Raw genomic sequence first — 12,296 nt, forward strand, 5'->3', positions numbered from 1 at the left:
TATAGTAATTTCATGAGGGCAGTCTTTCAGTACCCCAAAACAATATAAACTATGTACATTAAACCTTAACCATGGTTCCTTATTTTTGTACTATCTGATATGCTAACAGGACAGTAAAAGTGACCTGGAGCTGTTATATTTTCCCTTTATTTAGGAAGGGGTCTGGGGTTCTTAGCTCAGGAGGGACCCCTAAACATGTCCTAGGCCTAGGTTGTTGAGGATACCGTGGGGTGTACCTGGTAATTAGCTTAACATGTGGCTGATTGTGCTGAACTTCTTCCCCAGTGCCAGTCCCCTTATTTCCTGTGTTAGGGATACTTGAGATTTGGTCTTTGAGGAAGTTTTCTCCAGAGGTGTGCCACACAAATTCTGTTATTGCTGTTAGAATACAGTGATCACATTTGGATCTGAAACCCTGTCAGCACTTAAGATCCTACTCTTCCAAAGGCAGGCCTATAGTTAAGTATTATGTCAATGCAGTGAAACTTGTTTCTGGAGAAGGGAGCATTTTTCGTTCGGGTTCTACAATTTCTGTAGGGGCACTTAACCACTGATCCACATGCCCAGCCCTTTTTAAAGAATTTTTGTTATTATTATTATTTTTTTTTTAACTTTGAGACCATCTCATTAAATTGCTTAGGGTATGGCTAAGTTGCTGAGGCTGGCTTTGAACTTGCTATCCTCCTGCCTCAGCCTACCAAGTCACTGAGATTGCAGGGATGTACCACCCAGCTGGGGTAGAATAAAACGTTTTTAAAGGCCAGTTTCTCAGTTAGATTCTAACTCTGTCCACCATCATTGTGGTCTTTGAGTTGAAGCTGGAAACCCCACAAGACTGGAAATCCTGTACCATCAGCCAAGGAGATGAAGAGTGCTGCCTAATACTCAGGGAAACGACTCTGAGAAGGGACAAATGAGAAGAAACCACAGAGGGCCAAGCTGGAGTAGAATTGGATTGTGGGGTGACGGTGGGGGAAGGAAAAACTAGCAGAATGAGAAGCTCAGAATAGAAGATATAAAAGAAAGTGCCAGCTAGTGAAAATACTGCAAAAGAATGGGGGTGGGGGGGGACGACGGGGAACGGTTTAGAAAAATAGCAATTAGTAGAGCTAAAAATAAAGACCAATTTAGAGACAAAGCCAGATACACAAGGAGAAAAATAAAACTCGCCAGAAAGACAATTCCTTGCAAGCCAAATGTTCAAGAAAATGGGGCTAATGACACCTCCTCTTGGGCAGTTTTGTAGAAGAAATGAGAAAATAAATGAGCGTGAAGGCAGCGCTGAGCAGGTGATAGCAGTGGGGAGAGGAGACTGGGGGACCGGAGTGATTCCATTATTGAGCGCAAAAGCCCTTCCTGAAGCTGCACCCAAGTGTCCTCAAAGTTAGAGATGTGTTCGAACCCCAGGGGGTTCCTGCAGAATTCCCTGAGATCTGACACTGGAGTCTCAAACCAAGGGTAAAAAGTGCTCAAGTTTGGGCGCCCGCGCAGCGCGGCCCCGGAGAGGGCGCCCACCCGCGGTAGCTGGGCTGGCTTCGCGTGGGCACCGCGGGCAAGGCCTGGTGACGTCTCGCCCTCATTTGGGGCGTGGGGAGGCACAACACCCGCGGAGTGGGCGGCGGGCAGGCCGGGGCACGCAGAGACCCTGCATCCCCGGATGGAGCCCAAGGCCCCCGGCCACGTACTTCGCAGAACTGCGAGGTCTCGGCTTCCCGGTGATCTGGGACGTGACCCCCATTTGTCAGTCATAAAGCTCGGTCCGCCCGCGGCGCGGAGCCACTTCTCGGAGAGGGCGGGTGCCCGGGATGGATGAGGGAGCTGGGAACACGGAGGGCTGGCATCTCCGGCGAGCTCCGCCGCGCGACCAGGGGCCCTGGATGCGCTAACCGCCTTGGCAGGGTTCCTGAGTCCCGGGCGGCGCGAGCTCCCTTCGGGAGTGCGCACACAGTCCCAGGAGCGGGGCTGTGGTCACTTGGGTGGTCCTGCCCGGTCCTGGCACCTGGGGGCGGAACCCAGGGTCGGGGCCGGCGCGGGCGGGAAAGGCGCACGGAGCGCGCCACGCGGCGCCTAGCAGAGAGGAGGGCTGCGGGCGGGGGCCGGGCGCGCCGGGGCGGCGCTGAGCGGGCTCCTCCTCCTCGCCCTCCTCCTTCTAGCCTCGCCGGGGCTCTGCAGCCGCGCGGCCGGGCTGCTCCTCCTTCCTCCCCGGGTCCCCGCGGCGATGTTCAACCGCGCTGTGAGCCGGCTGAGCAGGAAGAGGCCGCCGTCAGGTAAGTGGCTCCCGGGGCCGGCGGGCTGGGGTCGCGGCGCGGGAAGGGACCGCGAGCGGCGGGCTGGGACGGCGCTGCCCGCTGGGCATCCTTTCCTGCGTCCTGGGCTGGGGCGAGGCTCGGCGGTGCCGCCCCGACGGGAGCCCCGGCCGACTTGGCACTTCTCCCTGCTGCGATTCGTGCCCCCGAGGTCCCCGCTGCTGCGGGAGCGCTGAGCCTCGAGAGACGCCCCGGGGAGGAAGTTTGGCAGAAAGGGGAACAACTTCAGTTTTCTTTTTAGTGATGTTCTGGGAGAAAAAGGAGATCCAAAACACCCCCAAACTTCGGAGGTAGTGTGGGACCCAGATTCTGAAAGCAGAACGCGGGCGGGCTTCCCTTTGTGGAGTCCGTCGCCTCCGCCGTGGGCGTTGGTGGGAAGGGTGCCCGCGCACGCCCGGAGGCGGCAGGGCTGGACCTCACGCAGCCCACTCAGCAGCCGGGCCGGGGCTGGCGGTTCTGCGACAGCGCGGAACCAAAAAGTGGGGCCACGAAGGTGTTTGAATAACAGGATGGAGCAGGTACACCTGCGTGGTCCACGCCAGGAAGTCCTGACATGACAAAGTATTCACCTTGGCCATCACTCTGGATTAGTCTAAGCCACAATTTGTGGCAACTTGATGAGATAAAGAACACACGGTGGAGATGAAACCATGCCCCTCATTCAGTCCTTTTATTCTTTTGATTCATATCAATAGCTAGGACCCTCTGAGCGCTTACTGTGGGCCAGAGGCTATGTCCACTACCTTCTGTGGCTTCTCCTTTTACCCTTAGAACAGCCCCATGAGAGGGGGAACTGAAGCCAGGAGTGTTAGGTAACGTGCCTCACTTCACACTTAGGTGATGGAGATCTTCCAAACCCAGGTTTGTCTGACTCCCATGCTCAGGAGTTCACAGGTTTTCCTGCGTTGCTCATTTCCAGGTTCACTTCTGCATACTTCTGGGAGTCTGTGCATGTTGGTCCGTTTCCTCTTTTTACCTAACATTGTATGTAGTTATGAGATAAGACATTGGAACCAGAATGGCAGGGTTGGTATCCCACCCCCACCTCTACCAATTCATAGCTGTGCAACCACTTTGTACAGAATAAGAAACTGCAAAATAGAAATAATCGGAGCTGCCCCTCTCCTTAAGCATGTGCCCCCAATCAAATTATGCAGATCACTGCATTTAGTATTTAGGGTGGCTGTAATAAAATTAGACTTCATAGCCGGGGTGGTGGTGCACACTTGTAATCCCAGTAACAGGGGAGGCTGAGACAGGAGGATTACAAATTCTAGGCCAATAAGACCCTGTCTCACAATTAAAAAGGACTGGGGATGTAGCTCAGTGATAAAGCATCCCTGGGTTAAATCCTCAGTATTAAAAAAAAAAAAATTGGACTTCAGAGGGTTATTGTAAAGATCTTACATTGTTGCCCAGCACATTCTAAGTGCTCCATTAGTGTTAGTGGTAATGTAAAGTCTTTCAGTGTTGCATGTGAGCCTAAGGATTCCCTTGTGGGTGTTGATGGTAGTCATTCCCTATTGTCAGCATAGGCCCATGGAGTAGTGATCAGAGCCTGAATTCCAAAGTTAAACTCCTATTTCTAACCCAGACTATCATTCATCAATTTTGAGCTAAGTCGCTAGACCTCCCGTGTTGCAATTTCAAGGATGTGCTGTAGCCAGCTGAAACTGGCTTGCAAGAGCCAATTACCAAATATTCAGAAAACATAGGAACTAATTGCTACACCATAGGTTACTTGAAATTAGCTGCGGCGGGATATTTACATTATGAAAATAAGCAAATGCTAAAAATCAAGGCTTTTTTTTTTTTCCTCCTTGGAGAGTTGATATACCAGCATACTTCTGGGTCATTTTCCCCATCTGGAAAGTGGATTTCATAAAACTGTGGGCTTATATATGCTAAAACATGTGAAGCCCCTGGGACAATGCTGAGAACATGATAAATGTGTAATAGTTATGAGTTTCTGTCTTTTCTCTTTTCCTGCTATAAATGAGCTGCTGTGAATATCCCCGAGTGGGTTGTTCATTGATTTGGGTCGCATTTGAGTTGAAGACTCGAAAATAGAACCGTTGAATCATGGGAGATATGTGAATTCATTGTGTTTTGCATGTGGCCAGGTTGACTCCAAAAAGACTGAAGGCAGATTTAGCAACCTGGAGCAGGTACAAGGAAGCCCAACTGAAGCCCATCAAAGTGTGGTTGATGATAGAAAGGTCAGCAGCTAACCATCAGGGGTTGACATGGATACCTGGCCTCCAACTGCCTGATGTTCTTAGAAGTTTAGGTTTGAAGTCTTCACCCCTCCTGGGGAAGGACATGATCCCCTCCAGTTTGGCCACCCCCCAACATCAGGAAAAGAAGGAGCCTAGTGAGAAAGCAGGAATGAGGACCTGCAGGAGGTACTGGGAAGCCAGCCAAGTGATCTGCTGGACCCTGAACTGACTTTTTTTTTATACCCGGGATTGAACTCAGGAGCACTTGACCACTGAACCACATCTGCTGCCCAATTTTATATTTTATTTAGAGACAGGGTCTCACTGAGTTGCTTAGCACCCTGCTTTTTGCTGAGGCTGCCTCTGAACTCACAATCCTCCTGTCTCAGCCTCCCAAGATGCTGGGATTACAGGTATGCCCCACCACGCCCACCTGGACCCTGAACTGATTTTGGGGGGTAATTTTGAATTATTTTTCTTAAAGAGGCTCTCTGAATTGTATAAGCTCAGACCCCACAAAAGTTGGATCCACCCCTGCAGAACCCCTGATTTGGACCTGGCTACAGTCCTGCCTCCCAAGCATCTTTAGTTAGACCTTTCTTTCTTTTCAGCAAAGTCTTTTTTTTTTTTTTTTTTTTGGTACTGGGAATTGAACCCAGGGGTGCTTTACCACTGAGCCACATCCTCAGCCCTTAAGTATTTTGTATTTTGAGACAGGGTTTCATTAAGTTGCTTAGGACCTTGCTAAGTTTCTGAGGCTGGCTTTGAACTTGCCATCCTCCTTCCTCAGCCTCCTTGGTTGCTGGGATTACAGGCATGTGCCAATATGCTGGGCTCAGCAAAGTCTTATTAGACATGATGTCTTTAGCCCCTAATTCTGAGACCCAAAGTGGGATTCCCTTAGTCTCTTTTCAGAAGTTTCTCAAAGTGTGTTCTACCAACTGGGTGGGAATGAAGGGGTCTTGGTAAAAGTCAGCTTTGCATACTTATCAGTCCAATCTTGGGGACCGGGGTGAGGCAGGGAAAGTAGACTACACTTTTAGCAAGCACCCCAGTTGACTTTTTAAGCCGCTGAAATGTGAGGACCCCTCAAAGGATTCTGTCCTCTTGGCCTGTCCCTCACAAGAATTTGTATTGCTGATTACTGGGGTGTGCCCACCTGAGAAGCAAAGCTGAGGTTACCCTGATTTGTGTCAGAGTGATTCCCACCCTGCCAGGCAGGCCACCCAGGCCTGTTATACATTATCCCATTAAACCCTTGGGAACAGTTTGAGATTTATTGCTGGGCTTACGTTTTTATTTAAAGGTGACAGTATTTGTAACAATTTAATGTCTTTGTTTTAGCAACTCAGCAGTGAAGCATCTTGGCAGCTGGGGAACTTTCCCTGGAGAACCATAATGACTGGGCCTGGGGGTTCAAGGAGATCAAGGTCTGGCCTGCTGGTACAGCAAGGTCAGGATGAGGGTGATATTTTGTCCAGGTGAGGTCAGTGCAGGAGCCAGCTAAGTCCGTGGAACCAGCTCTGACCCCCCACTGAGAGCAGCCTGCAGACCCATGAGCCTGACGCTATTGGTGCTTTATTGGCTACTTTGATCTGTGTTTGATCTTATGTGTCTTTCTCTCACTGGTAGAAAACTTGGACACCTAGGCAGGTGCCTGGCTTGGCCATTCTCTAGTGCTTCCTAGGTGAACAAGCCCCTTCTCTCTCCAGGCTGAGTAATCCCTTTGGCCCCCCTGACACTGGGCTTTGGGGACTTGCTGTTTGAACTGTGCTAAATATACTCTCATGAGTGTCTTGTGCTTCCCCCAGATAGCTGTCCACTACAGCAGCTCTGGGGTGGCAGTGGGAGCAGGGGCCCAGGCAGGCAGCAGCAGCAGCCCTTTGATAAGAGCTGTCAGGAGGTGTCTGCTAGAGTGGAACAGTCCCCTGCAGACTTTCAGGGACAATTTCCCTCTCAGGCCAGTTTCCATCTCTGGAGGGCCTGCTAAGTGCTTAGGAAACCTTGTTGACACTATGTCTAGTGCCTGGGGACCCTCATTCTGGCTAGCCTTCCCTCCCAGCCCTGTTTTCCCCAGTCCCCACTCTGTCCCTGGGGGGACTGGACAGTTCTACTTCTGTGCCTTTGTCACCCAAAGATGTCCCCTGTCCTGTCCCCAAACCTGGGTCTCCCTGCTCTAGAACCTGTCACTTCTCTGTCCTCTGTACCTGACAGTGCAGGAACTCCTGCAGAGCTGCAGAGGCCACTATGGGGCTGGGAGTTTCCAGAGCCACCCCTTTCAGAAGGGCAGACCAGGACACTCGACTCAAGTCTGGGCACATTCAGTCGCTCAGTTACCATGTTAAAATATACTTAGAGAGGGGCTGGGGATGTGGCTCAAGCGATACCGTGCTCGCCTGGCATGCGTGCGGCCCGGGTTCGATCCTCAGCACCACATACAAAACAAAGATGTTGTGTCTGCCGATAACTAAGAAAAAATAAATAAATATTAAAAAAATATATATACTTAGAGAATGAATATGGGGATGATTATTTTCTCCCTCCCTCCCCTTCCATCTTGGAATCCTGGCCACATCTTCTGAATTCACAGTAAGATCCATGAGTGAAAGGATGCTGCCTTTCCTTTCTGGCATTTCCTGGGCTCTCCTGGCTCTCCAGCCAGCCAGCCTGGGTGGAAACCCAGCTCCTCCACTTCCTTGCTTGCTTCTTTGTAGCAAGTTATTTCACCTCCTGGTGCCTCAGTTTCTTTTTCTGTAAAATGGGGCCAATGATGGGACCAACCTCCAGGTAATATGCAGTTTGGAGAGTTACATACAGGAAATGCTTAGGGAACCTAAGTCCGCTGTTTTTATTAGCTGCCATCTTCTGCTCAGTACCTAGCTTTGCTCAATCCCCAGGAAATATTGATCGTTTATAATTTATATACATGAGGGCCAGATACCAGGCTGACCCTGAGGAAGACATAGCTCTTGCTCTTAAGAAATGGTGTGGTCTTTCTTTCTGGTTCTAGAGAGGGGAAAAAGTCACTTACCTTGTTTTTTAAAATTAAATTACCTTTTTTTTACTTTTTTCTTTTCCTTTTTGGTGCTGGTGGTGGAAGCCAGGACCTCATGTGTGCTAGGCCAGCACTGTATCACTGAGCCACACCCCCAGCCCCAGTGTCACTCACCTTGACTTGAAGCCAGAGCAAGGAGAAGGAGGAGGAGTTGGGGGGGGGAGGGTACATTTATACATTCATGTCAGGCCCCAGAGGAAGCAGGGGGCTTCTGGGAAGAGAAGAAAATCAATGCCAGGGTCTTCATTTTCAGCCCCAGGACAGGGCCTCTGGGTCGTTAGAGAATGAATATGGAGATGGTCATTTTCTTGTTCTGGGCCTCTGCCGGAAAAGTGGGGATTCTTGGGTGGCTGCAAATAACAGTTCTGCGTCCTTGTTTCCTTCCCTCTGGTGGATACTGGAAACCAGTGGCCATCTGTTGTTTGGTCCGCTCAAAAGAGGATGTTGAGGCTGGTTTTTTATTTGGACCCTGGGTGCTCCAGAGCCCGCGGCCCTGTCTTTCTCTCTCAAAACAGCTCTGAGAAGGCAGAGGGATTCTGGTCTGCGTGGAACTTCTCTGGTGGACCCCAGAGCATGGAACGTAAGGAACGGGCCCTACCCCTTCAGGAGATGTTCTCAGCCTTTTTTTTTTTTTTTTAATTTTTTTTTTTTTTTTTTTTTTTACCCTTGGCCTTGTCCCTGGCCCTGGGCGGGGCAGAGGCTGGGGGGCGGGTGTGTGTGCTTGCAGTCACAGGTGCACAGGTGATCTCTGAAGGGCAGTGTGAGCACTTGACTTTGAGGCCCAAGCACCTGTCTAAGTACAGCCAACCCTCTGCAGCCTGTTCTGGGGTTCCTGTCTCAGGTGCTGGCGGTCATGATTATTTTCAAACTTTTTCACTTTGATTATAATTTTCTGCTAACTGTAGTTCACTTCAATCCTCCCCGCCCCCCAGCTCCCGGGGCATTGTATATCTCTAAGGTAGTTCTCAGAAGCTAGATACTGGTGTGATAAACACTTAAGTCATATTTAGATACAGTCTTTCCATGACCCAGTTTCAGGGGAGGCTTAGGAGATCACCAGCTATAACAAACGACTCTCTGATTCTAAATTGGGATGATTTTTTTTTTAATGTACTGTGTTTGATGTGGTATAGGTGATGTGAGGTTTTAAAATTAGTTTTGTGGAGTGTGTACTTGCCTTGAAACTTCATTTCACAGTAGAGAGTGTTGGAAAGGAGCATGGATGGTATGTGTTGTACCAAACCACTTTGGAATGGAGGGTTAACATCTCTGCCTTCTGCTTGACTTGAATGTTTACTTTGTTTTCTTTAATATGCTGTGAATTTAGGGGATATTTAGGACAGATCCTTTGAGAATGCAAGTTGCCTCTGCTGTTGAATATTGAGATCACACTAAAATATTTGTGGAAATCATGCAGGTTAATAGCAGAAATCCAAGCTGGAAGCATTCAGCTCTGCTGAGTGTTGCAGATGCCTTTTGAGTATGGATTTCTAGGGAATTAATATCTGGAGAAAGTCTCAGATGTGACATCATAGCATCTATAAATAATGCATTATGAAATAGGCTGCAAGCAACCTGCCCCAGGCATCTGCAGGTGCTACACCAGTCTCTGAAAAAAAGTGGCTTTTACTGAAGTCATAAGCCACAGAGAACAACATAAATGTAAAAGGCAAAGGTATGTACATTGTGTTTATGTGATAGAGGATTCCACTCTAGTCTTATTCGATTGGTTTTTTTTTCCCCTCCATGGAATTGGACCTAGCTTTCTCAGAATTTTCCCCACTGTACTTGTTTTAAGCCTTTTGAAGACTATTGCATTCTGGCCTTTCTTTCTTTCTTTTTCTTTTCTTTTCTTTTTTTTTTTTTAACACAGAGAGAGAGAGAGGGAGAGAGAGAACTTTTTAAACATTTATTTATTTAGTTAGCTCTCGGCGGACACAACATCTTTGTTTGTATGTGGTGCTGAGGATTGAACTCGGGCAGCACGCATGCCTGGCGAGCGCGCTACCGCTTGAGCCACATCCCCAGCCCCGCATTCTGGCCTTTCTTAGTGTGAAGATCAGCAGAAATCAAAACCAAAAATAGCCGGGCACACTGGTACACATCTAATATACTAGGGAGACTAAGGCAGGAGCATAGAAAGATCCTAAGTTCCAGGGCAGCCTGGGCAATTTAGCAAGACCCTGTTTCAAAATAAAGTTAAAAAAAGTTAAAAAGGGCTGGAGGTGTAGGTCAGTGGTAGAGCACTTAATTAGTATGTGCAAGGTTCTGGGTTTAATTCCTGGTACCTCAAAAAGAATTACAAATAAAGTTATGGAGCCTTGTGGGAAAGAGCAGGTACCCTAGAGCCAGGCTGCCTGGCTTTGGAGTATGATTTCCCATTTCCTAGCTGAGTGAGACTTGAAAATTCCTGTGCCTCTGTTTCTTCATTTACAAAGTGTCAATGCTGTTAACCTCATGAATGTTTTAGGGAGAACTGAATGATTTGACCCATGGTAAAAAGCTCAGCACAGAACCTGACATGTTGTAAACAACTTCCAAGCTTTAAATGTTATCCACTAATGATAAATTAATCTGAAGATAAATTTACTGAAAAATTAGTATTTTGCATGCAAAAATTAGAAGATCTGAAGTGCTTTAAAGAGCCTAGGAGGTAAAATAAAAAACCCATAGAACTCAAAAACTTTTGTTCATTGCAAATGTTTTACAACTGGACTAAAAACAAAACAAACGGAATATGACAAAATTGAAACAAATTCTATGACAAATGGCTCATCATTAGCATGAGAGATCATAAAGCTGTTAGGAGAACATGGCTAACTTTTTTACTATGTATGCATTGCAAACCTGCTTTCTTGTATAATCAACGAAAGGAAATTTTTACCAATGAAAAAGGATAAAAGAGTATTGGAAATTTCTGGATCTGAAGGCCAGAAATTGGGCGGCAGTGAAATCTTGGTATTGTCTTATTGCTCAGCTCAGAAGTAACCTGCTTGCTGTTGAGCAAGGTTATTTATTTCTCCTGTACATTGCTGGACTGAAAATAACCTTTAAAGTGAACCCGGGAGGCTCAGGAATCCCTGACTTGGTGCACTTCCGAAGATAGAGGAAGTCTGAGGAGTGGACCCCAAGTGACAGATGTCCTGGGTTCGGGGCAATCTCTAGGGCAGTGTCAGATGGACTGGATTGAGGCTGGGGATAGTGATTTGGAAAAGAGAGACATTTGATTTGGATGGTGTGAATGTGTCCTTTAGAGTTCATTTGTTGAAATTTAATCCCCGTTGGGATGTATTAAGGAGGTGGAAACTGAGCTGGCTGGGCACAGTGGCAAACACCCGTAGTCCCAGCAACTCGGGATGCTGAGACAGGAGGATTGCAAATTTACGGCCAGCCTTAGCAATTTAGTGAGGCCCCAAGCAACTTAGTGAGACCCTGTCTCAAAATAAAAAAAATAATATAAAAAGGGCTGGGGCTGTGACTCAGTGGTAAAATACTCCTGGGTTCAATCCCCAGTACCACAAAATTTAAAAAAAAGAAGGTGGAAACGTACTGGACTATGGTGTTTAGAGGAGGGGCTGTTGGGAGGTGTTATGATTAAATAAGGTCATCAGGGTGGAGCCCCTGGATTGAATCCTTTTGGCTTTCTAAGAAAAGAAAGAAGAAAAACTAGCAGAAACACACACATGTGTGCTCCCTATCTCTCGCCTGTGATGCCTTGATATCTCAGGATTCTGCTGGCAAAATGGCCATGACTCTCAACCTTGTACTTCTAGAACCATGAGCCCAAGTAGACTGCTTTTCTTTATAAATTAACCTGCCACAGATATTTCACTACAGTTATGAAATATAGACTACCAGACGCCAAAAAGTGGATGGCCTTTGCAACTGCTGCTCTATCAAGATCTGTCTATACTGATACCAATCAAGAAGGATTTAAAGAGGAGGGGAACACAGCCAAAAGCATTCATAAAACTTAAGAGTGGGGCGGGGGAGGGCTGGGTTGTGGCTCAGTGGTAGAGCGCTTGCTTAGCAGGTGTGAGGCACTGGGTTTGATACTCAGCACCCAATAAAAAATGAATAAATAAAATAATGGTATGGTGTCCATCAACAGCTAAAATAAATAAATAAACCCCCAAAACCTTGAAAGCCAATCTGGAAGTCTAGGAAAAATTCAGACCAATATTTCTGGGCAAAGTGAAAACCTGATAGATAGTTAGGGAGTAGGAGACGCCTATTGGGCAGCTCTGGGGCAGAAAGTGGGCAGGAGGCAAGAAGGACTTTCTCTTTATCCAGGATGCCAAAGCCAGGAAACCAGTAACATGGCTACTGAGAGAAGCTTCCCATTGGTGTGCTTTCTACTCCATTCCTAAAAATTCCATGCTCTTCTGTAATGATATCAACTGTGGATGTTATTTCCTTATTCTTGATGCAGGAGTAGGAGTTCAAGAGAGAATCAAATAGAGGGCCCATCTGTTGTCTCTGTTCTAAGGGACCCTGCAGCCCCATGGAGGTGATCCTGCTAGGGGCAGTTTCCCTTAGGTGGAGCTCCCAGTGCTGATTCTGTCCTTCAGTTCCTTAGCCAGGTCCCCTGGGACAGGTCATTTCCCCTCTGGACTTTTGATTCCCAGTCTATAAAGGGTGAGACCAAATGAGTGGGTTTTGAGTTTATAAGATTTTTTGCTCAAAGGAAAGCTGATGTAGAATCCTAATATGCAA

General features: G+C 47.7%; 1 protein-coding gene across 3 annotated transcripts in view; it reads left to right on the forward strand.

Annotated features, from left to right (window-relative positions):
- The first annotated feature begins 8,032 nt into the window (after window positions 1–8,032).
- Window positions 8,033–12,296, forward strand: part of Rgs10 (regulator of G protein signaling 10) — a 31,251-nt gene continuing 26,987 nt past the window's right edge. The window contains exon 1 of one of the 3 annotated variants that reach the window (XM_021723349.3): window positions 8,033–8,160. In XM_021723349.3, the coding sequence (XP_021579024.1) occupies window positions 8,154–8,160 (7 nt within the window). In that variant the 5' untranslated portion in view covers window positions 8,033–8,153. The remainder of the gene's footprint in view (window positions 8,161–12,296) is intronic. The other 2 variants (XR_013435478.1, XM_005320720.5) reach the window with 2 other exon arrangements.

This window comes from Ictidomys tridecemlineatus, chromosome 1 (assembly GCF_052094955.1).
Source record: "Ictidomys tridecemlineatus isolate mIctTri1 chromosome 1, mIctTri1.hap1, whole genome shotgun sequence".
Classification (NCBI taxonomy): Eukaryota; Metazoa; Chordata; class Mammalia; order Rodentia; family Sciuridae; genus Ictidomys; species Ictidomys tridecemlineatus.